Source organism: Nelusetta ayraudi, unplaced genomic scaffold (genome assembly GCF_046127955.1).
Source record: "Nelusetta ayraudi isolate G7.1 ecotype Tasmania unplaced genomic scaffold, CSIRO-AGI_Nayr_v1 ptg000042l, whole genome shotgun sequence".
Classification (NCBI taxonomy): Eukaryota; Metazoa; Chordata; class Actinopteri; order Tetraodontiformes; family Monacanthidae; genus Nelusetta; species Nelusetta ayraudi.
The window spans coordinates 18778771-18801593 of NW_027466092.1; the positions used below are offsets into that span (position 1 = coordinate 18778771).

The 22823-nt window shown below is 43.9% G+C and overlaps 3 protein-coding genes, 1 long non-coding RNA gene and 7 other non-coding genes across 14 annotated transcripts; 3 read left to right on the forward strand and 8 right to left on the reverse strand.

The window, feature by feature from the left end:
* The first annotated feature begins 236 nt into the window (after positions 1 to 236).
* On the forward strand, positions 237 to 3316 carry hmgb2b (high mobility group box 2b). Of its 2 annotated transcripts, none has more exons than XM_076035224.1 (5): positions 237 to 368; positions 1590 to 1748; positions 1987 to 2138; positions 2219 to 2393; positions 2485 to 3316. In XM_076035224.1, exons 2-5 carry the CDS (start codon positions 1599 to 1601, stop codon positions 2608 to 2610), a joined length of 603 nt encoding a protein of 200 aa, XP_075891339.1. In that variant the 5' UTR covers positions 237 to 368; positions 1590 to 1598; the 3' UTR covers positions 2611 to 3316. The 2 variants fall into 2 exon arrangements, with proteins under 2 accessions (XP_075891339.1, XP_075891338.1); XM_076035223.1 differs by lacking the exon at positions 237 to 368 and adding an exon at positions 1046 to 1063.
* Positions 3317 to 4158: 842 nt separating this feature from the next.
* On the forward strand, positions 4159 to 4230 carry trnag-ucc (transfer RNA glycine (anticodon UCC)). The gene has a single exon. It is a non-coding gene; the product is annotated as a tRNA-Gly (tRNA).
* A 376-nt stretch (positions 4231 to 4606) lies between these two features.
* On the reverse strand, positions 4607 to 9033 carry LOC142894083 (RING finger protein 175-like). Its single transcript, XM_076035222.1, has 9 exons — positions 8902 to 9033; positions 8537 to 8574; positions 8274 to 8415; positions 6565 to 6719; positions 6385 to 6492; positions 6069 to 6189; positions 5712 to 5845; positions 5526 to 5627; positions 4607 to 5198 (listed from the first exon to the last, which is right to left on the reverse strand). The coding sequence occupies exons 1-9, from the start codon at positions 8920 to 8922 to the stop codon at positions 5078 to 5080; spliced, it is 942 nt and encodes a 313-aa protein (XP_075891337.1). The 5' UTR covers positions 8923 to 9033; the 3' UTR covers positions 4607 to 5077.
* A 380-nt stretch (positions 9034 to 9413) lies between these two features.
* Positions 9414 to 12643, reverse strand: LOC142894086 (uncharacterized). Of its 3 annotated transcripts, XR_012927769.1 has the most exons (9): positions 12523 to 12643; positions 12118 to 12209; positions 11219 to 11274; positions 10961 to 11012; positions 10705 to 10754; positions 10307 to 10509; positions 10028 to 10109; positions 9762 to 9813; positions 9414 to 9564 (listed from the first exon to the last, which is right to left on the reverse strand). It is a non-coding gene; the product is annotated as an uncharacterized LOC142894086 (long non-coding RNA). The 3 variants fall into 3 exon arrangements; XR_012927768.1 differs by lacking the exon at positions 9414 to 9564 and having other exon boundaries at positions 9620 to 9813; positions 12523 to 12642; XR_012927770.1 differs by lacking the exons at positions 9414 to 9564; positions 10705 to 10754 and having other exon boundaries at positions 9620 to 9813; positions 12523 to 12642.
* Positions 9631 to 9723, reverse strand: LOC142894436 (small nucleolar RNA SNORD14). The gene has a single exon (XR_012927917.1). It is a non-coding gene; the product is annotated as a small nucleolar RNA SNORD14 (small nucleolar RNA).
* Positions 9901 to 9993, reverse strand: LOC142894554 (small nucleolar RNA SNORD14). Its single transcript, XR_012928027.1, has one exon. It is a non-coding gene; the product is annotated as a small nucleolar RNA SNORD14 (small nucleolar RNA).
* Positions 10178 to 10270, reverse strand: LOC142894327 (small nucleolar RNA SNORD14). Its single transcript, XR_012927812.1, has one exon. It is a non-coding gene; the product is annotated as a small nucleolar RNA SNORD14 (small nucleolar RNA).
* Positions 10574 to 10666, reverse strand: LOC142894321 (small nucleolar RNA SNORD14). The gene has a single exon (XR_012927806.1). It is a non-coding gene; the product is annotated as a small nucleolar RNA SNORD14 (small nucleolar RNA).
* LOC142894543 (small nucleolar RNA SNORD14) lies at positions 10830 to 10922 on the reverse strand. The gene has a single exon (XR_012928016.1). It is a non-coding gene; the product is annotated as a small nucleolar RNA SNORD14 (small nucleolar RNA).
* Positions 11085 to 11177, reverse strand: LOC142894565 (small nucleolar RNA SNORD14). Its single transcript, XR_012928038.1, has one exon. It is a non-coding gene; the product is annotated as a small nucleolar RNA SNORD14 (small nucleolar RNA).
* Positions 12644 to 12935: 292 nt separating the features above from the next.
* On the forward strand, positions 12936 to 21476 carry LOC142894082 (tripartite motif-containing protein 2-like). Its single transcript, XM_076035221.1, has 14 exons — positions 12936 to 13215; positions 14851 to 15138; positions 15338 to 15486; positions 15626 to 15806; positions 15897 to 16156; positions 16238 to 16376; positions 16478 to 16657; positions 16802 to 16997; positions 17175 to 17278; positions 17374 to 17541; positions 17680 to 17848; positions 18096 to 18166; positions 18261 to 18401; positions 18919 to 21476. The coding sequence occupies exons 2-14, from the start codon at positions 15040 to 15042 to the stop codon at positions 19069 to 19071; spliced, it is 2010 nt and encodes a 669-aa protein (XP_075891336.1). The 5' UTR covers positions 12936 to 13215; positions 14851 to 15039; the 3' UTR covers positions 19072 to 21476.
* The last annotated feature ends 1347 nt before the right edge of the window (positions 21477 to 22823 follow it).

A 22823-nucleotide genomic window follows, 5' to 3' on the forward strand; every position in this document is an offset into this window, starting at 1 on the left:
TCCTTCCCCTCTTCTGCTGTCTTTCACCGCGCCCCTGTCGTCCACTGATTGGCTACTTAAAATAATATGCAATAATTTAGACCAATCAGCGGCGCGGACAGAGTTAAACCCCGCCTTCGAATGATATAGAATTCCCGCCTGGTCGACGCTGCGTTGGGGGCGGAGCCGTTGCTTGCATGTCCCCGCCCCCCTGAATGAAAACAACCAACGGGGGCGTTGCTGGGGGGCGGTGTCGCACTAGAGCTCGACCCAGTTTGAAAGTGAACCAACGTCTCCAGTCGTTGCTTCAACCACCAAACAACAATAAGGAGCCGAGAACCTGAACCTGGTCCCGACTCTGCTCCGCCTGCCGCCGGCCCTCCTTAAGAGTGAGTACCCTAAACTGGGGGGGTTTTCCCCGCCGGCACGGCTTGCCTCATGAACCCGCTGCGGCTAGCACTCAGATAGTGGCTGCTTATTTTTCCCTCTGAGGTGCGGGGTGCTCATAAAAGAACCGTTACTCGGGGGAAAAAAGGATAAAATGGCCGCTGATAGACACCGTGATGCGGTGAACACATCTGTTCATCAGGCTGCTTTCACTCTGCCGATGCATCAGTCGGATCAGTGTGGACGTGACGTTTTCAAAAATCGAACACTCTAATGGAGTGTCAGTGCCAGTACGTAAGTCTTGTCCGGACCATACAAGGCTGACTGAACTCTGGTAGCGTTCCCGGAGCCCCCAGTTCAAAATGCGTAGGTGCTGCTGAGTTGACGCCACATAGCCATTGCGCGCACACACACACACACACACACACACACACACACGCCCATTTTGGTTGCAAACAGCCCAGCGACAGGGAGTGGATGGTTAAGGGGAGTGCAACGGCGCTTTGTTCCCAGGCGGCGGATCAAAGTGCTTTTAAAAATGTGTTTGCTGGATAGTTAGCCTGCCGCTAGCGGAGGGGGATGGGGCGGGTAGCTCCGCAGAGGGCGGGAAGCAAATGGTGGTCCATTGTTCTGTCGTGGCTAACTGTTAGCACAGCTAGGCTAACCGCAGCGGTCAGGACACATCCACGGTAGAATGGTACGACTGGACTGCGTTTATCACAACGGTTCCCAAGGCACCCATTCACCCGTGCTTAGTGAAGGCACCTCGGCCCCGCAGGGGTGACCAGCCGAAGTGGCTCCTGTCTGGGCTGATGGGCCTCCGGGCCCTCCGGCTGAGAAAATGGATCCCAAGTCCGCCCCCTTTGTTGTTTTCACAGAGCCTCAGATGTTTTTACTACACAGCTACCATCACTGATACACAGATAAACGACATTAAAGGTTTATTAGTACGTTCTTAACCCCATATAGATCCTGCTGGCACATTTAGGTTGCATGGTCATTCCAAAGTGCTATTTTTTTCTTTTTGTCAAAATACAATATTTAATACAGACATTTAAAAAAATTATTGTTCTTTGCTTTAATGTACAATAACTACAATAAAAATCTATACGTTTTTGTCATTTTTATACTTATCAGTTGAATGATTCTGTATGACAGGATGATATATCAGAGTGTCATGCCAGGTGTCTCTAGATGTGTCAACACTGTGATGTCTCTGACAGGCCGCCACCATGATGCGTAAAGACGTCAACAAGCCGAAGGGGAAGACGTCGGCATATGCCTTCTTTGTTCAGACGTGTCGAGAGGAACACCGCAAGAAGAACCCAGAGCAGTCAGTCAACTTCGCTGAGTTTTCCAAGAAGTGCTCTGAGAGATGGAAGGTGAGCAGTCAGAACCCAAAGACATGACAATGGTGTTGTGTTAAAGGTCAATTTAGGGTTAGGTTTCACCAATAACCATTCAACCTCCTCACTACCAATAATTTCCCCTGCATTTGGTGCAAAAGAGGGTGGTTGCAGTAGCATATGTATCAGCCCCATATCCTGACTAACATCAGATTTGCAATTAGTTTCTCCCAATCATTGACCGTTCACCATGAGTCTCTCTCTGTGGTTTTAGGCTCTGACTGCTGGCGATAAGAAATGTTTTGAGGACATGGCCAAGGCCGACAAGGTGCGCTACAACCGTGAGATGAGCAACTATGTCCCCCCCAAGGGCTTTGGAAAGAGGGGTCGCAAGAGGAAAGACCCCAACGCCCCCAAGAGGCCACCGTGAGTCAGCGGCTACACAGAGTGGTACCACACGGTTAACCTGGATCAGAATGTATGTGTGACACTGTGTATGGTTGCAGGTCTGCGTTCTTCGTATTCTGCAGCGAGTACCGCCCAAGCGTGAAGCAGCAGTACCCTGGTCTGTCCATAGGGGACTGTGCCAAGAAGCTGGGAGAGATGTGGAGCAAACTGTCCCAATCAGAGAAGCAGCCCTATGAGGAGAAGGCCCAGAAGCTACGAGAGAAATATGACCGGGTGAGACTCTATTGCCATGGAGACCACACCAGTGGCCGGCACCATGTGTCTGCTATCATCACCTTATCCCTGTGTTGTGTTTGAATGACAGGACATGGTGGCGTATCGTGGCGGTGGCACATACACCGCCAGGGACCCGGGCTCCTCAGCTCAGGGAGTGGAGGAGGAGGAGGATGAAGGAGAGGATGACGACGATGATGAGGAAGACGATGAGTAGATGGGACGATCTGCAGCTGAACGAGAGAGAAACGTGTGTGTGTGTTAAGTGTGTGTGTGCATGTGTGTGTTCCAGAGGTCAGGAAGTTGATTGGTCTGGGGGCGGGGCTTTATGTCAGACACCAGTACAGGGAGGGGTGATGGTGAATTGGAGCACATGTGAGGTCAGAGTGCGAGTAACATCAAAGGAGGAAGCTTTCTGCTTTTCATAATAAAGAAACTTATCAATGGCCAAATGGAAACATCCCATAGGAACCATGTGGGTCTAGAACCATCATGCTGTGGTCCCTGTGGATCACAGGACCGTCCTGTGGACTGTAGGGCTCCCTCTCCAGACCAGACTGATCCCGCACTGAACTAAGTAATCAATAACAGCACTTGAATTGATAATTAAAGAATTATCTTTCAGATTTTGTGTGGTTGAAGTCCAGTGACCTGAGATTTGCTTCTGAAACACACACAGAACAGAGTGCGTGTGTGTGGCTCTGAGTGTGTGAGTGCGTGGTCATCAGATGTTAAAATGTCACACCAGAAGATAGTAAACCCCCGCCCTCCCCCTTACCATGGTTAACCCTTCACCCCCTCCATCAGCCCCGTGTCTGTCCATTGACCTTCCCCACCCTGACGTCATTCTGTTGTTTTTATTTTCTTACTGTTGTTTACTGTAAACATAAACATCCACTTTTATAATAAAACCTGAAAACACACCGTCTGTTGGTCTTCAGTCCACGTGTACAATTGCCAGCAAAAGGAGCAATGGACAAGATAGTTATTGTGATTTCCAGGAATGCATGCAGGCTGTACGGTACAGTACTGCCCCGATTGTTGCTATGGCCTGACTATAAATGCCTTTTTTCAAAAATAACAGTAGTATTTAAATATTGACAGAAGCTGCCAAAATCTGTCTTGTGGTCACACATTTTCTGAACTATCGCCTGAGAGGCTGTTATACACTAATCTATGAGTAGTCATAATTAAAGTGTTTTTTGTGCCTTACAAGTAAACAATTAAACTTGACTTTGGCCTTCATCATTAAATTAACTGATACTTTTTTTTTGTTTTGATTTTTGATAGAAAAATAAACCTGCCGGCTTCACCAGCTATTAAGGCAGAGGATGAAGGCCAAATCGCATTTTGTACGAAGAGAATTCTACCTTTGAAATTTTTTAATCAAATTATACCGTGGAAAACCACGTGTCTGATTTGCTGCTTTGTTGGTCTGTGTGTTCGTACAAAACAAGCAAAGCAAAGCCGCGGTGCTAAAACAGCATGCAACTGAATTTTGTTTCGCAGGTTTGAAAGATATAATAAATACGGCTCATCAGTCGACGGCCGAAGCGTTGTGGGTACAGCGTAATGAGAAAATATCGCCATCTAGCGGGTACGAGTTTTGGGGTGTGTTACACCGTACAACTGACTCTGTTCCTCCACGTTACGACGCATTCTAAGGCGTTCTTATTCAAATATAAGCACGAAATAAAAACACATAAATTAGTGACATGGTTGATATATCAGTGATATAATCACAAAGTACAGTCTTTCGCAACATGCGTTGGTGGTATAGTGGTTAGCATAGCTGCCTTCCAAGCAGTTGACCCGGGTTCGATTCCCGGCCAACGCAGAACATTTTATGATTTTTCTTTTTTCTACACACAATTTCTCTGTAGTGACTAGTATGACTATCATAATTCACCATTATAATACCTTCATCAACCAATTTTACTCTTACGTTAATGAACATCTGACGATCGTCAGAGCAGCTGTTCACATCTTCACATTCTTCAATGAACAAAGAAATAATCAAGGCTGATAGCTCCTATTTCTGCTCAACTGAAACATGTCTGTCTAAACATTGAACTGATCAGCAGCTTTCTCTAAACTACATCAATGCCTTGATCAGAGACACCATGTTGACTGAATAACATTTACAAATGATAAACCAACTGTAAATTGAAGGCGATGTTTGAAATCCATCTAAATGTTCCAAACCAACCAGCCACACAGCATTTTTTTTTGATAATATTTAATAAATACAGTATCAAATATTAGCAGTCGTTCATTAACATTGCTAAGAACATCAACAAAAGAAAAGTGACGGGAGTCAGTCAGTCTCAAGCATTTTCATTCTGCAAGGGAAACTTAGGGAATAATGAGATGTAAACAGGTCATGTGACTTGATAAGACATTTAAACTGCAGCAAGTCCTCTGAGAACAAGATGATGAGCTGTTTGTAAAGGCATTTGAGGATGTATGGCCATGAAAGGAAGGACAACCGTAACAGTCTCTATCAGCGTCAACCTGATCTGTGGTCTGTTTTAAAGTTTGTGTTGGCAGTACTGTCCTCTGAATGCCAAATGCCCCCATAGACCTATGGAGCAAAGAGGAGATTGCAAAAAGACATCAGTTTGGTGCTGACGACAAGTTCTTCCTCCACACAGGACGTAGGCAAGGTGGTGTTCCTCAAGACTCTACTCCAGGCCCAGGGAAAAGTTTATCCCGTGCACAATGCCGATGATGATGGGTTGCCAGGCCACCAGATACCTCAGCCAATCAAGCAGCTGCCCGTACAGAACGTGTGTCTTTTCCCAGCTGAAAAGGACACAGGTTAAGGAGATATGACGTCATAAAACCAGCAACGACAAATAATGGCCCCCTGGTGGCTGTCTGCAGGATAGCTCACAATTCGCTCCCATCTACACGAGCTACATGCAATTAGATGTAAACAAAAGAAACTGAATATTAAAATTTTCACTTGTTAATATCATTATGCTATGACAATGTCAGCTGACGAGATGTTTCTAACATATCAAGACTATTCAGAAAGGAAATGGGGAAACCCTATCAGAGGGCCCACAAACAGCACCACATTGTGAAGAACAAGCAACCAATCACCACTTAGATTAAGACGAAGGATACGGGTTGTTCATCATCCTCTTAAGGTCGACCTTCTCGTTGCAGTATGGACACGTCTGCTTCTTTCCCACAATGCACCAGCCGCGGATGCAAAACTCATGAAATCTGACAGGGGAAGGGGAGTCAAGGCACAAACACTGAATCATCTGCCCTCACTTCTGGTGAACGACAGGCCACCTCTCAGGATACATGTGACCACAGGACAGACGGTAGGTGTCCTCGATGAGCCCCTCCTCCTCCACGTCCACCAGGATCCTCTGACCGCACACAGCACAGATATCGTCCGTGAGGCACCGGCTCGGCATGCCCCCCCTGCTATAGTACTGTCAAAATAACACAAATGAAAAGGTTAACAGGACTTTGTACAGGAAGATAAGAATGCTGACTGAAGAACTTAAGACTGACTGAGGGACGCTACAAAATACATTAACAGCCTCTGATTTTTTTAATTTTTTTTTAGAAACAAACAACATAACCTGCACACCAACACTGACAGTCTTTGTTAGTTTAGGCTAGATGTGAATTGCTGATGTATAATGCTCCTACTCCGATGGTTGAGGCCATGTAGTCAGAGCAAATTTCAGCAAAGTCTCTGCCCATCACACCATAGTAGAGGCCATAGAACAGCATGATGACACCCACATCCATCGAGTCCTCTGCCTTGATCCTGGGGAAAAAGACATCAGAAATGAACTCTGCTGCTGCTGGCCAGGAGACTTCCAGTCCCTCTGTGAGAAGGAACATCTAAACATCAGTATCACAACTAGGTTTTGGTTGTACTGCGTGTTATACTTTGGAAAGGCCACCTATGCTCCCTTTGGTTTCTGTGTGCTCGGAGGTGGGCGGGGTTTCCCAGACTCACCTAAAGAATACGTTGAAGCCAAACATGGTGAACATGATGGCCAGGTATCCCAGGACACCAACGGCGTAGCTTAGCTTGTAAATTAGCAGGAACCATTTGTACACCATCCTGGAGAAACATTGATCAATGATCTATGGACCCAATGATCATTGGGAGGGTGAACATTTATCGGTGTGTCACCTGGGCGTCCTGCACGCCAGCGGTTTGCGTGTGGCTCTGAAGATGACGTAGCTGGTGACCACGGAGAACATCCCCCACATAGATAGGAACCTCCACCAGTACAGCTTGATGGTGAAGTACACTGGCACCACCCACATCTGGACTAGAGTCACCAGCTGGGGGCAACATGCATGTTAGAAGCTTACCATCCTGCCTCTCACTGTACCAAGTAAACTCGTCATGGTGGAACAAAGACCTTTCCAGCATGATGATAACCAGCAGAGTAGAGAACAAGATTACACTGTGACATGGGCGGGCTGTTTGCAGAGAAACTTGATAAGGACATTTAAGTTGGATTGAGGCGTCTGCTATACTATTAGTTATGTACACATGACCACACATCACATCAGCCCTGACTGAGTCTTGGTTGGACATTCACTGTAAAATACCATAATACTGAATATGCAACTACTGTGCACAGGTGACAAGTCTGAGTCTTAACAGTGAACCACGACGGTGTAAATCTCACAGTCGCATGTGTGCACGTAGGCAGCACACACAAATACCCATTGTGCATGTTCTAAGTGGGTGAGATCTGGCCAGAGGTGGCAAAAGCATTCACATTCTGTACGTCAGTAAAAGCATTGATACTTGTTCAAAAAAATATTCTGGTAAAAGTAAGTAATTGAGTACAGGTTCTGAAATGTGTTTCAGTAAAAATGTTTGTGCTTTTTTGCAATTAATGAAACAACATATATTTAATAAGCAGAGGTATTCTAAAACAATATTCCTCTAAAACATGATCCAGTTTGATATTTAACTATACAACAGCATCGTTCAACAGAATTTGTATATTTTAAACACAAAAGCATGTTTGTTCCAATGTAGGAAGTAGAAGGTACAGATAGGTGTGCACAAATGCAGGGAGCATTAATAGTACTAAGCGGTAACAAAGTATTTTGTTCTTTGTTACTTCCCACCTCTGGCCCAGGTTACTCCCTCGTTTCAGTCTTCACCGGCTCCTATTGCACTGTTCAGAATTGGAACAAAACTGAGAATCTTTCTATGTGGTTTTATTTCTAAAAAAAAAACGAGATGTATTGACTAGGGATGCAAATTATCAATTAATTCATTAATCGTTAGTTGATTGATTAATGATTAATTGATAAGCGGCTAATTTTCCTGATAACCTAAATTTCCCAATGAAAAATGTGTAAGGAACACATTATTTAACCCTCAAATAATGTTGAGGGTCCAATGTGACCCATTAGAGAACAGTAGAAAGAAGTTGACTTAAGTTGACTTCTAATGGGTCACATTTCAACTTCTAAAAGTTGTTCAAGTAACTTGTTCCCTGTATATATGTGTGACCATCACAGGATCTACAGATGAATTGCTCTTTCCTGCTTTTGTTCAATGTTCAATTAATTGCGACGATTAAATTCTTAATAGACAATTAATCGGTAATCGATCAATTGTTAACAACCCCAGTATTGACTGTAATGTTCGCTTAATCAGCAGGTCTCTCACTCTGCAGGTACCCAATGCACAGTGATACGCAGAATGGAATTCCTCCAGTCAGTTGCTGTCAACAAAGTCTGTGTGTGTTATGTTAAGTCAACAGGTCATGATTGTTTGAAAGACATTCTGATTCCATTGGATATAGGAGAGAAGGCAGCGTCTGCTCCTCGGATGGCAAAATAATATAGACACGGCGGGTCGGGGCTCACATTGTAGGAGCGGTGGTGCCTCTGCTTCCACTGCACAAGGACGATCTGCGCCACCAGCAGCGTGGCGACCAGAATCAGCACCATCTCGGCGTGCATGGCCTCGTGACCCCGGTGCTTCACGTGGAGCCGCTCGTGCTGCACTCTGACGACAGGAAAACAGCTGCTGGTTAGATGGCGGCTGCACATTGGGTGATGCGCGCGGAGAGAGAGAGAGAGAGAGAGAGAGAGAGAGAGAGAGAGAGAGAGAGAGAGACGCAGCTCACCTCCAGTTCTCCCTGTGCGTCATTTTCAGCAGCTCGTCCTGAAACGGACACAAAAATAGTCAAGGAGTCTCGGCGGACCCATTAATGTGGGACACCCCGGCACACAGAGAAACACGACTTTATCAAGCAAATAACATTAAAAAAAAAAAAAAAAAAAAAAGTCTTATTTTTTTTAGTAATATCCCATAAAAAAAAAAAAAAAGATGAATCAATGTATTGCTGTGAAGCGCCTATTTCCAGGCGCCACGTCCTACGAGCAGCTGTAAAACCACTGGTTAGCCCGCACCGCTCCTATTGACTGGGGCTTACACGGTTACCGCGTCTATCTGCCCGAATAAAGTCACTCGACTGCTGTGTGTCAGTACCTGGGGATGAGCTGCGGCCATGGTCGGCTGTGCGACGTCCACCGGTCAGTCTCTGAGACAGCCAGAGGCTGGACGGCGGATCCCTCACCGACGCTCCGATGTGACAGAAATAATCTACTGCGCATGTCCAATCCAAATACGGCAGGCACCGAGGGCCAAAGGTGTTCCGGAAACCAATGTGCGATTGAATCTCGTTCCCTGCCGACTTTATCGCACACTTACAAGCCGGCCGAAACGATTGACAATAGTACATTTTAAAATAACTGGGTCACATAAGTGTGTGCGTGTTTTTTTTTTTAAACAAGCACAATTTCGATTTGGTCACCATATATAACAACTGACCCTTTCCCTCCCCTCAATCATACTGGCAGTCACTTAATTGTTAGTCTCAGCACAGAACTTCCATAAATTTCCAAAAACTTTGAAAAGATAAATTCATCACTTTCAGCAAGACACCAGCTAAAAGGTCGTGCAACTACCAACCCTCCATAACACCAAAAATAAATATATCATTCAGTGACAAATTCTTTTATTTCCTTTTTACACAGTCATGTCAGGCACGTAAAAGGCCAGATAACAGTTGTAATCAGTGTATCCAATTAGAAGCAGGAATTGCCACTGTCGTCCGCCATCTTCCTAGTTGAGCTGCTTTACAAAAACGATCTGCGGGTGGAGAGTAAATGTCAGCAGACATAACTTTATAGACAATGGTGACAGCAATTACAGAACTCGCTCAGACATCCAAGGAAGATTTAGACCGTCATTGGTCTGCCGACCTCTGGTGGAAACTACGAATGGCAGGAAAATACATCATCACAGCGAAAGCAATTGAAAAAGACAACAAACAGAGACCAACATACCGCATTTATCTGGTTCCACAGACATAAAGTGACTGGGATGGAGATGTTCAATCTGAAGAAAAAGAAAAAGACAAAAAGAAACAGGAAGTCAGAGTAGAAAGTGAAAAAAAAAAACTTTAACACAAGAAATTCTTCTTTTTCGCTCAGACATCCAAGGAAGATTTGGACCGTCTTTGGTCTGCCGACCTCTGGTGGAAACTACGAATGGCAGGAAAATACATCATCACAGCGAAATAATAGCTTTGAGTGCTAAGGGAATGACGTACCAAAAGAACATCCGTCGGCACCAACACCTCCTCAACGGGCTCGCAATGAAAACAAGACTGGAGAACTTCTGTCATGTCCAGCCTGGAAGCCGAGATTAAGAGGTTTTTAGGCAAAACTTTGGAGAGACAAACAGCTGCTGCGAGCTTCAGTCACTCAGACATCCAAGGAAGCTTAGGGCCATCTTTGGTCTGCTGACCTCTGGTGGAAACTACGAATGGCAGGAAATTACATCATCATAGTGAGTGAATGTATTGACACAAGAAAAGAGTCCGACGTACCAGATTCATCAAGCGCACCATCACATCCTTCTGGTTGTTCTTAGGTGAGGCTTTGTTTGGCACAGGTTATTGTGTTGGCTTTCCTTTCTGACACAGGCCTTGCATTCATCTTGGATTGGTGATGAGCAGTGAAAGAATGTTGAAATAGGGCACCCTTACGACGGCATTTTTGATGCCGTAGGATCAGTGCAGTGATGTTCAACCTAAGAAGAAAACTGCAAATCAAGGCAGGAAGTAGCCACAAGCTCATTTCCATCTTAAAGACATTCGCTCAGACATCCAAGGAAGGTTTAGACCGTCATTGGTCTGCTGACCTCTGGTGGAAACTACGAATGGCAGGAAAATACATCATCACAGCGAGAGCAAGTGTAAAAGACAACAAACAGAGACCAACATACCGCATTTATCTGGTTCCGCAGACAAAGTGACTGGGATGGAGATGTTCTCTCTGTAAAAAAAATAAACAGGAAGTCAGAAAGGAAAGTGTAACCAGGAAAACTTTCACACAAGATTTTTTTATTTTTCGCTCAGACATCCAAGGAAGATTTGGACCGTCATTGGTCTGCCGACCTCTGGTGGAAACTACGAATGGCAGGAAAATACATCATCACAGCGAAAGCAATTGAAAAAGACAACAAACAGTGACCAACATACCCAATTCATCCGTTTCCGCAGACATAAAGTGACTGGGATGGAGATGTTCAATCTGAAAAAAGAAACAGGAAGTCAGAGTGGAAAGTGAAAAAAGAAAAACTTTCACACAAGAAATTCTTCTTTTTCGCTCAGACATCCAAGGAAGATTTGGACCGTCTTTGGTCTGCCGACCTCTGGTGGAAACTACGAATGGCAGGAAAATACATCATCACAGCGACACAAGTAAAAAATCATGACAAAAGGGCCAGAAAAACCTACCCGATTTGCAAGCTTCTCACACAGTCATGGCTTTGAACCGTATGGGAATTGTCAGTCTGAGGGGGAAATGGGAGGACAGGCTGGAGATGAGCAAAACTGACCAAAGTACACATTTGGTGATGCCAATATCAGTCCATAGGCAGACTGTTATGGAAGCAGATAGTTACCATAATCCAAATTAAAATGCAATAGCAGAATGCTTTTTCATTTTAAGAACGTGGCTGCATTTTTTTTTTTTTACTCATAATTAAAATCATTAATAAATATTTCTACATGCATTTTCATTTTCTTATTCATGTTGCACCTTTTATGACACAATCAATAAGTGGCGGAATGACGGGAAGTATAATTTGTCTCCTGTATCTGACATCACTGTCCTGCGCCGCGTGCTCACTTTGCGATTTCGTTTTCTAGTTGTGGTAACTCTTGTGCAGGGCAGGACCACGAACATTAAAAAGCAATGTCCTCAGTTTTCTTTTTGATTGTGTCATAAAAGGTGCACCATGAATAAGAAAATGAAAATGCATATAGGAATATTTATTAATGATTTTAATTATGAGTCAAAAAAAAATGCAGCCACGTTCTTAAAATGAAAAAGCATTTCTGCTATTGCTTTTTCATTTTTGAATTTTACTTTTCATATTGAATTTTGGTAACTCTTTGCTGGTGCATGTTTTGAAAATTAAATCTCAAATGTCTTTTCCCTTTTCATTTGAATTAAGTACAAGAATGAGCAGTCTTGAATAAGAAAATGAAAATACAGATTGAATGACCTATTAACGATTTTAATTATGAGTCAAATAACGCAGCTTCGTTCTGATGAAGTGAAAAAGCATTTCTGCTATTGCATTTTAATTTGGATTATGGTAACTATCTGCTTCCATAGACTGTGGGCTCACCAGTGCTCAGGTACAGGAGAAGGGGCACAGCAGCGTGTGCTGTGATGTCCCCACCTGGTGTCTCTACCGTGTCCCCGAGGGTCCACATTGTCCTGTGGGAACGAGTGGAATTCTCATTAATAAAACTCTTACAGACGCTTCGTGATAAAAAAGTCATTCTAGTAAGTCGCACGTTTAAGAGTGAATGGAAGTAAAACTATTTCAGAAAAAGAGATTCAGTGAAACTCGTGAAATTGTTACACAGTAACAGCGCATGCAAACGTTCGTGTCGAGAGAATCGACAACCATCCGCTTGATAACAGTCATTTTGAGATAAATACCAACAAGAACCATCTTAATTATCTTGTTGTTAACATATATAACAGTCTTTTGGTGGATTTAAGTAGAATATAAAATAGAACTTACCGCTAAAGAGAGAGCACTTCCGTGCTCTCCCATGTCTTGACGGAGTAAAGCGACACCAACAACTTTCTCGCTCTTTTTCTACTCTCATGGTTTCGGGTCACCTGACCCGCCGTTCTCTATCGCCATCTGCTGGACGGGAGGAATAACTCAGGCTGGATCCGTCACTGCATCACGGGGTATTTGAAGCGCTGGCACAAACGAGCGTTTGATTTTTCAGTGTCAACCGAAAATCGAAAATAATACAATTGCATAAAGTATATATAAAACTGCGAAAAAAATATTTCTAGCAGATAATATTTTTTTCACTTATTATTATTATTATTATTATTATTATTATTATTATTATTATTATTACAAGAAACAACAATGAGATGGAAGAAAGAATTATAATAATCTAACTGTCAGACACTGTGGCCAATCACATCCTTTCTGTTTTCCATCCTCATGCTCCTCATTGGTGGGTGCTGAAGTCATCCCCCCTTCTCCCTGACGGCCTTAGTCTGGTGCTGCTGCAAGCTGCTGGTGTTGCCGTGACGATGATATCCTCCCCCCCTCCCACACACACACACACACATACTCATGTGCGCACACACACACACACACACACACACACACACACAGAGGAGAGGCAGCAAACAGGACGGTGTCATAACGCGACGGCTCCAGGCTGGAAAACAGACGCATTAGAACATGGTGAGTGCTGTCTGGGTTCTTTGGGCAGGAGGATGTAAGAATAGACAGATGGGTGGGTAGGGAGATGGAGGGGTGATGGAGGAATGTTTGGGGGTGACAGCAGCATCTGTAGCATGCTGAGCTCTGCTGAACTAGGAGGAGGCAAGAGGAGGAGGAAGAAGAGAAGGATGGAGAAAAAAGATGTACAGATGGAATGAATTAAGAGAAGAGATTAATAAAGACAAGGTCAGACGAAGCCACCTTAGCAGGATAGCAAGTAATGTGAGCGTGTGGGCGTGTGCGCGTGTGCGTGTATGTGAATTCTCCCAGGCCTGTTGGTTAGCATCCTGAGAGCCGTACAGCCGTGGGATGTACGTCACTGCTATGGACAGACAGCGTCTTTTTACAGCTGTGTAGATGCTGTTGGACTGACACCCGAGTAACACAGTGAGAGCACAAGTCAGGATCAACAGCAATGGAAGGAAAAAGACACAAAACACCAACACAATAATGTAATTTAAATAGCAGCAACGGGGTGAAATGCAAAAGACATAAAATAACCATAAAAAGATGCAAAGACCAAACCGAACCAAAGGCAGGAGGAAAAACTGGAAACATTTGAAGAATAAATTTCCAAAAAAGAGGGAAAGAATGGAGGTGGGGAGAAAGGTAAAAGGTAATGAGAAACTAAGTTAAGTACAAAGAAACAGAGAACATCAGGAAGGAAGAGAGGAACACAGAAATAAAGGAGGGCTGATGGTGAAGGAAGGTGGGACTATAAAGAAAAAAGAAGGAAGGAAGGGGAAGAATGGATGGAGATAGTTTGATTGTTTCTTACCTTCAGACATCACCAACCCATAATCCTTTGCCACATTGTGTTGCAACGACTCTGAATGAAAAGTGGTGGTGAGCAAATGCACAGTTGTGTGTGTGAGGGGATTATTCAGAAGATCAAAGGTATTCAAAATTTTTAGTCCTGCCCCTTTATGAATTATTCATAGTGGTGGTTATCTTCCTACAAAGACACCTCACAGTGTGCAATGCAATATTACAAAAACATTATTAATATTTAGTGATATATGTAATGTGTTGTCCAATCATTGTTTGAGGCTGTGATGGTTTGGATGCACACACACCTTTGAATATACCACCTCTGCAAACTCATCCAACTCGTTTTCACAAAAAGCGGAAATAGTGAGGGGTCCCAAAAATTCAATATGATTCAATATAATTCAATATTCCAATTCTGAACTCTCCCCCCTCCCTTGATTGTGGTTTCCATGGAAACACCCCTCCCCCCATCACTTTGAAGTCTATTTAGTGACCTACATTTTTGCTCTGATCGACGCAGTTATATCATCTCACGAAATGAACTCACCTCGCCAAAAATAAATTCTAAATAAAGCCTTTAAAGTAGAGCTTGATGCTTAACTGCCTACTTCCTGTTTCTACAATAACTACCAATCTGCAAATGAGATTAAAGAGCATAAACACGCTTGTTTTTGACTTTAGAAATGGAGTCCAACCAGAAACAAATAGCAATCACAGGTTCTGACCAACCCAAACAAACAGGAAAGACAAACAATAAGCCTGAAAGAGTTTGAATCTGCTCTGTCTCACTGTTACCTGTGTGCTTCTCCTTCGCTCACAACGCAGGCCACTGTCAGTTAGACCTCCCCACCAAAGCCACACCCCTCTCATGAATCCTAATGCAACGGGAGACACCGAAGGGAGCTCATTCAGGGGACAACAAGCAGCCAACAGGAGCAGGCAGTGTCTATACCTCCAGGCTCATCGCCTGGCACCCACTGGTTGAGGGGTTTGTCCTGACCCCCTCGCAGGCAGATGGAGGCCCACCAACACTCCCCAGACAGCAGCAGTGAGGAGTGCACCGTCCTGGAGGCTCCACCCGATAAGAACAGCTGTCCCCAGCATGCAGGAAAGGTAAGACAACCTCTCAATGCCTGGGTACATCCTCCATTCCCAGCCAGTCCTGTCACAACCATATGACAGAATAAAAGAAAAAAGAAACCTGAATGCAGTAACAGAACACTACTAATAAATCAGAGACGTAGAAGTAAAGGCCCAATTCAACCAGCAGCCCGACGACACACCTTACAACATGTTTTGTTTTCTCCTGCAGGTGGCAGATCAATTCTGTTCGTCCTGTATGTGTGCACTCTGTGAGGACTGTGTCTCAGAACACGACGGACATCCCACAGTGCCTTTGGGCCCAGCCCTGGAGCAGCATCGCAGCAACCTCCAAGAAAGGCTTGGTGCTGCCCAGAGCAGGTGCCCTGCTATTCCACTGTGTCGCCATGTGTTAAATACTAAAAACACATGAAGCACTCCATGTTCCTTAGACATGATGTAGCTTCATTTTAAAAAATGAATTCTTAATTTTGCCATGCATCTTGTTTTTGTCTCCCAGACTGCCTCAGATTACAGATTCCCTGTCTCTGGTTAGAGAAATTCTCCAACAGCTGACGAATCAGAGAGCTTCCATTGAAGAGGACATCCAGTCGAGCTTTGATGATCTGCACAAGCAGCTGGATGTCAGAAAGAGTGTCCTCCTCATGGAGCTAGAAGTCACGTTTGGACTCAAGCAGAAGGTGATTTATCATGGAGACAAAATGGATTTGACCAATTAAGGTTGGAAGTGATTCACAGCATTCGTAGAACCATGTCTACTTTATGTCCAGGTCCTCCAGGCCCAGCTGGACAGCCTGGAGCGGAGAGAGGGGGACATCAGATCCTCCTGTACCCAGTCAGAAGAGGCTCTGGCTGGGGAGGCTTGTGTTGCCAGTCTCCAGGTGGACCAGGAGCTGCTGCAGCAGCTGGGGGAGTTAGCTGGCCTCAGCCTGTCATGCCAACCAGAGGAGAACGACCAGCTAGATCTGATGATAGAGACGGACGGACTGAGGAAGTCCATCCACAACCTGGGGACCATCGTCACCACAAGGTGAGACACAACCCTCCTGCTTCCAACAGGAATATTTAGGATCACCGAGGTCTCGTCACCCCTTGCCCTTGTCTTCACCAGCGCCGTGGCTAGTCAGAGCGAAGCAATGGGCGCCGGTCTTGAGCACTGCGTTGTTGGACACGCTGCATCGGTTACCATAGTGACAAGAGACAAGTCTGGTGGTGCCTGCAAAAGTGGAAATGCAATCCTGTCAGCTGAGGTTTGCTAAATGCAAAAAACAATTAGGTCAAACTTGTTGATGCATTCACTCCACATGTAGTTTTTAAAACATGATTCTCTTCCCCACCCTTGTGGATTCAGGTATTCACTCCAGATGGCAGCATCGTGGATGGAGAAATAGTCGATCACAAGAACGGGACTTATGAGTTTGTTTACATTGTGCCCAAAGAAGGGGACTTTTCACTGGCTCTCCGTCTGTATGACCACCACATCAAGGGAAGCCCCTTCAAACTGACTGTCGGCAAGGCCTCAGAGATGGAGGTGAGTGGAGCAAACAGGGAGACCCACCTACACAATCTTTTGTCTATGTCATGCCAATGGAGTCAACAGATTTCTTTTGTCTGATGTCATACCAATCATACATCTTCTAGATTAATCTGTAGCAGTGCACTCTCCTGTTTCCAGGTGTCTCCTTCCACAACCACAGCAACCAACTCTGCAGCCTACGCCACCCCGTCCACGGGCTCCTCCGAAGGTGCGAAGAGACGAGGGAAGTCCCCAGGTCAGAAGAAGAAAGGATCCAAGAGAGCAAGCAGTGCCTTGGGCACTCCACGGCGCAAAACCCAGAATCCCATCGAAGACGACCTCATCTTCAGGATCGGTGAGATGAGCAAAAACGAGAGGGCAGAAAACCAAAACATCACACTTTATGTTTGTCACGTTGCAGACTTCTAAAGCTTGCTTCTTGTTTTCTGATCACTGCTGCTCAGACCTTTTGGAACTTTTCAGGGGACACTTCACTCTTCACAGTTTCATCCATTTCTCCGCCTTGTTCCAGGAACCAAGGGAAGGAATAAGGGAGAGTTCACTAACCTTCAGGGAGTGGCTGCCTCCTCTACTGGCAAGATTCTGATTGCTGACAGCAACAATCAGTGCGTCCAGGTAAATCCCAGTCCTTTCACCTGGCAGCTGAAGATGCTAAAGGTCTCCTTCTCTCTCATATCACGTCATAACAAATAGCATTTCACGGACTGCAGATCTTCTCCAACGAGGGCGAATTCAAGACTCGTTTCGGTGTACGTGGACGTTCACCAGGGCAACTGCAGCGCCCCACAGGTGTCGCTGTCCATCCCAGCGGTGACATAATCATTGCTGACTATGACAACAAGTGGGTCAGCATCTTCTCATGTGAGGGCAAGTTTAAGGTGAGCTGTCCACTCGATCTGAGACAGAACTTCAAGTTAATTTTTTTTTCAACGTATTCACTAAAGAAATGTGTAAAAGTTAATAGTTGTTTGCCATTTGAACCCAGGCTGTAGCATGTCTGTCTGCCTGTCAATTAGGCCAAACTTGGCTCTGGAAGACTGATGGGGCCAAAGGGCGTCTCTGTGGACCAGAATGGTCACGTGATTGTGGTCGACAACAAGGCGTGCACTGTGTTCATCTTCCAACTGACGGGCAAACTCATCACCAAGTTTGGTAGCCGTGGTAACGGAGACAAGCAGTTTGCAGGTACTGTTATGGTCAGAAAAAGAAGTCATAAATTGTGGGAGTTGCCTTGAGCCCCCTCCATGGTCTGAAAGCACTCTGGCAGTCAGCAGAAATGTATAAAGTGTCTTGAATTCTTTCCACAATAACCTCTAGTTAAGTGGCAGTGGAGCCAATTGAAGTTTGAAGTTACTCAGAGACGTTTGAGTCAGTGTGGCTTTTGGATTAAGCAAAGGGAAATCCTGACATTTGTCCTTGTCCTATTCTGAAGGTCCGCACTTTGCAGCCGTAAACAAGAACAATGAGATCATTGTGACTGACTTCCACAATCACTCTGTCAAGGTGAGGACACTGTGATTGAACAAAAGGTGCATAAAAACAAGTGCTTTCTTCTAGATATAGTCAACAGTAAATTTTACTTTTCTTTCCGTGACAGGTTTTCACTCCCGAGGGAGAGTTGCTATTAAAGTTTGGTTCCAATGGTGAAGGAAATGGCCAGTTCAATGCTCCCACGGGTGTAGCTGTGGATATCAATGGCAACATCATCGTAGCTGACTGGGGCAACAGCAGAATCCAGGTACAGCAGTGCATCTCAGAGGCGCATGTGGCGTTGTTACTTCCTGCAACAGAAATGATGAAAGACCTACTGGCTTCTGAATGACCACTACTCCTTGCTTCTACCACTAACACTCACCTTACCCTTTACCCCAAAGCCTAATGCCTCACCTAATCAAAAACAAGGACATTGTCTTTGCTGATCTACTCTATTCCTCTATCAACTCAGCCAGTACAAAAGTGAAAGGATAGAAGAAAATAGACTTATAAAGCCTTACTTACACTGGGGTGGCACCCTTCTCCAACGCACCTCTCTTTTTGGGAGTGCTGAGAATTCTTTTGGAATAAGCTTTGGGAAAAAAAAAACAGAAATATTTAAAAATGTCCTAAAACAAACAGTAATTTATTTTGATACATTTTGTGGATGTGTTTCTTTGGGTATGTGTTGTTTTGTTTGGAATTACAAGGTAATGTATTCCTGTCCATCCCTGTTTGTGTGGATATTCACGCGCACTTCCTCTTTGTTCTTAAACCCTCAGGTCTTTGATGGAAGCGGCTCCTTCCTGTCCTATATCAACACATCAGCAGACCCACTGTACGGACCCCAAGGTCTGGCTTTGACCTCAGATGGCCATGTGGTGGTGGCTGACTCTGGCAACCACTGCTTCAAGGTCTATCGCTACCTCCAATAATGGAGAGCATCTTGGAGAACTTAAACGACTTGAAACACTACTGCATGGATATTTGCCTGTAACCATCAACGGATGTAGAGAGGACAGGTTTAAGCAAGGGAGGTTCAAAGTAGGATGAAAGAATTTCTCTAACTAAATCGTCATCCCAGAATAAATCCATGATCCACTGGACAGGTGAAGTGAAGCAGAAGAAGAAGGTGGATGTTAGAATGTCATTGTTCTCATTCATATATGAGAAATGGGAAAGGAGACTGTCTGCTTTATGTTGAAAATTTCACAGCAAAGACAAAGTTCTAACTAAATGTGCCGGCCCATCCACAACCTAACCCTGACGAGTCATGAGCTTTGAAGAGCAACAGGGAAGAGAAAGTTGTGGATATGTGCAGGTGAAGAAGGGCGACAATTTCACACAAAGGAAATCCAACTGGGATGGTTCACATGATGAGGATGCCTCCATTTAGAGGCGTTCTAATCATGTCCACCCGGCCCTGAAGCACACATGATGGAGGGACTACACACCTGGAACTGGCTTGGAACACCGTGGGCTCCACCAAGAGGAGCAGGAAAGTGCTACTGGTTAGAATGAGGTCTGTGCCATGGCGGCCTTACTCTCAGATGAATAGGAGGAAAAAATATGGATGATGGATGGATGGATGTTGTCCATTCATCCATCCAGCATGATGGAGCTGAGAAATTATGCAACAACTAATTATGTCAATTCCGGGGGTTCCCCGTCTACATATATGGGATTGGTCAAAGATAAGCAAAAGTCCCTCAGAAAGGTGGACCAAATCAACCATGATGTCTTGGAAACCTCTGCCTGGAGTGATGAGGAAGTGAGGATTCTATGTTTATTTGTCTGTTCTGCCTTCTATTGTCATCTGTTATCAACAAAATAATGGTCAATAAGTCAAGGGCCTTCTGATGTCCGCCTGACACCACATTGTGCCCCTCAGGACAGTAGAGGGATTGTTTTCCACGGAGCCTAACCCCGACCCAGTCTGAACACAGGCCCACTGACAGGAAAGTGGTGCCAGGTGGAAACAACCTGCTTGGCTATGTAGTAAATGAAGCAGACTTGAAAAGGTTCTATTGTTGGAAGCATGCTACTGAGAGAGCGCCACATCAGACCATGTTAACAGGCTCTCTCTGAGTCTGTCCTCCAATGTTACATTAAGATTGTCTAAATACGGAATGGTTTTTTTTTATTTTATTTATTACTGTGTGCTCGTGCTTTTTACCAGTCTTAACGTCAGTGGATATGATTGCTTGACTTTTGCTCAAATTGAATGATTCATCTGAATGTTCCTCCATTTTGCTTTAAGTGTGTATATTTTTTAATTCTGAAACTAGTGTTGCAAGCAGGCAGAAGAGCATGCCCAAGTCTTAAGAACAGCTTTAATAATATCATATTAAATGGTCAAATCCAGAGTACAATACGTGAACACCTGTCGGTTGCTACATAATTTCCCTGCAACGAGTTCCACAAAGCCTTTCTGTGATTCAGTTTGCCACTACAACTGCCCTGTCATTGGCTCGTGCGCAGTGCCTTGAAATGTCTAAATGTGAAATCCAGTTGGAGCGATCAGCTATTGGAGCAGTATTTTGGATGATAGATTGATAGACTGTTTTATTCTGATCTAAGGAGTTCTGTTGAACTCCATCTGACATCCTTTGGATTATAGATTCGGTCAAGTCAAATATAACGGGACCTTTGAGAATCATTGAAGTGGGGTTTTACAAGCAACTTGTCAATAGTAAGTAAATTAGCGTGAAGCAGCATCTGTCAAGTCTGGCCTACTTTCAATCCACAATGAAAAATAACTAGAATGAGAGATTAGAATAAGAAATAGCCTCTTTGTTGGTTTGTGGTGTACTTGCTGTTGCAGTCGACATTGACAAGACCTGTATCTCATTTCAAAGACGTGCTGAGCAGGAACACCAACGTTTAAAGTTTAAGGTCAAAGAGTGAAATTCCACCGTTGTGAGACTTTGGGAAGCTTTTCATTGTGAATTAGTGACATGAGGTTGATTGGAAACAACACAGAAAACAAACACATACCTGTGTAATTAGTAAGACATAGAAAGGACATTTCTAGAAGTTTCCATTTAAAACCCATTACAACAGCAAACACTGACAGTGGGACATACAGCTGGGGACATTGTGTCTTTGGCCTCATTGTTGCACAGGCATGGCTCAGTATGGTACGATTGGTGGCACTGTCAAGGTCTGACAGTCATTTGACTCACACATCCAGAGAAGCCAGCTGTCTTTCAGAGCTCATCCACATTTCTTGACCTCAGTACCTGAATATATTTCCAACATTAACCAGTTTTGTGCTTCACCTTCTGGCTTTAATTTTTCTAGATTTTCAGAATGAACCCATACATAAACACAAGACATAGAATTAATTCAGAATGAAGCGTTGATTTTTGTTGTGAGATATGCATGTTTTATGCAGATTGTGTTTAGCAACAAATGCACACACATGAGTTAAAGCTTGTTTGGTACTTTAAATATGGCATTGCTGTTATTGTCATTCCCTAGATGGCTGCTAGTGACAGCAGTCAGTTAGTTTTACTAACTTAGTAGTCTGTCGAAGCAGCGTAGTGTAGCTAGCTGCGTAGGATGGCTAACTTCATATTGGAAAGGGGCTCACAACATCGGGTTAAAACAGACATCACCCCCCCACCACCATTAACTTCAGCCACTCACTGTCTCTTTCACTGTGGAAAAAAACATGATTGGAAATGAAATACAGGTTTCTGTTAGGGCAAAATCCTGGATCATAGAGCATTTAGATACAAAAGCATTTCAAATCTTTGCATCAGCCTTCAAGTGAACAGTTCTCATTCTTATTGACGTGACAAAAAATATTCGTGCACTAACACACTGTCCTATCCTGTGGCCGTGTGTTGTTATTAATCATAAACATTGCATTCAAGTAAACAAAAACATACAGAATCATGATGTCATGTTTATGAATAACCAAACATTTGGTAAATGTGATATCAGTTTAATTCTTACATAATTTGATGCTCAGCCAATCTGTCGCCATTTGATTGTGTGTCACCACCGTGTGCATTGTATCTCTGAAGTGCCCATTACAATCCTATTCAAATGTAGTGTTGTCTCTACAAACGATCATTTGTGTTTGGGATGTATAATTGCAACTGTTGTGAGTGGATGGAAAGTTTTATTCTGTTATTTTCTGTTTAAAAAAAGACAACAAAAAAACACCAGGAAAGAGACAGTTAGGTGGTTAGCAACAGGTTAACTTGAAAGCCAAGTGACACAGTTAGCACATAGCTAACAAACGTAACAGTAAACTGTGAGAAAGTAGAACTTCTCAACACACTGCTGTGTTTTGAAAAGCGATTGTGTTCCTGATCATGACACATCAATTCCCATAAGGAACAAAGGCTCAGACTTGAGAACATTATCTTATTTTATGTTATCATGCTCATATTGGAATGGGACATGTTTTTCCTGTAGTGAAAGATGATCAACTACAAGTTTGACTACTTTTCTTTACAAGTCTGTCATGATTGCACACTATTAAATAGAATTGAGCTTGTCAGGGATTTTTTTTTTCATTTCTGATTGGACTTCAACCAGACAAAAAAAACAAACTTGCTATCATGACTAAACATTGGAAAGTTTCTCCAAATGCACACACGAATGCACACACTAATCTTTTTTTTAAATGGAATACAGTATTTATTTGTTTTTGTCTTATTGAGTAAATTTA

Bases quoted from the DNA above. Each gene is read 5' to 3' on its own strand.
- hmgb2b (XM_076035223.1), top strand. The intron at 1,749-1,986 runs GTGAGCAGTCAG...CTGTGGTTTTAG, and splicing joins AGTGCTCTGAGAGATGGAAG to GCTCTGACTGCTGGCGATAA. The intron at 2,394-2,484 runs GTGAGACTCTAT...TTTGAATGACAG, and splicing joins TACGAGAGAAATATGACCGG to GACATGGTGGCGTATCGTGG.
- LOC142894083 (XM_076035222.1), bottom strand. From the start codon at position 8,922: ATGGCCGCAGCTCATCCCCAG. The intron at 6,720-8,273 runs GTGAGCCCCGAC...TGTTGCCCCCAG, and splicing joins GGCACCACCGCTCCTACAAT to CTGGTGACTCTAGTCCAGAT. The intron at 6,493-6,564 runs GTGACACACCGA...ATGTTTCTCCAG, and splicing joins CTGGCGTGCAGGACGCCCAG to GATGGTGTACAAATGGTTCC.
- LOC142894082 (XM_076035221.1), top strand. From the start codon at position 15,040: ATGGAGGCCCACCAACACTCCCCAGACAGCAGCAGTGAGGAGTGCACC. The intron at 15,139-15,337 runs GTAAGACAACCT...TTTCTCCTGCAG, and splicing joins GTCCCCAGCATGCAGGAAAG to GTGGCAGATCAATTCTGTTC. The intron at 15,807-15,896 runs GTGATTTATCAT...CTTTATGTCCAG, and splicing joins CGTTTGGACTCAAGCAGAAG to GTCCTCCAGGCCCAGCTGGA.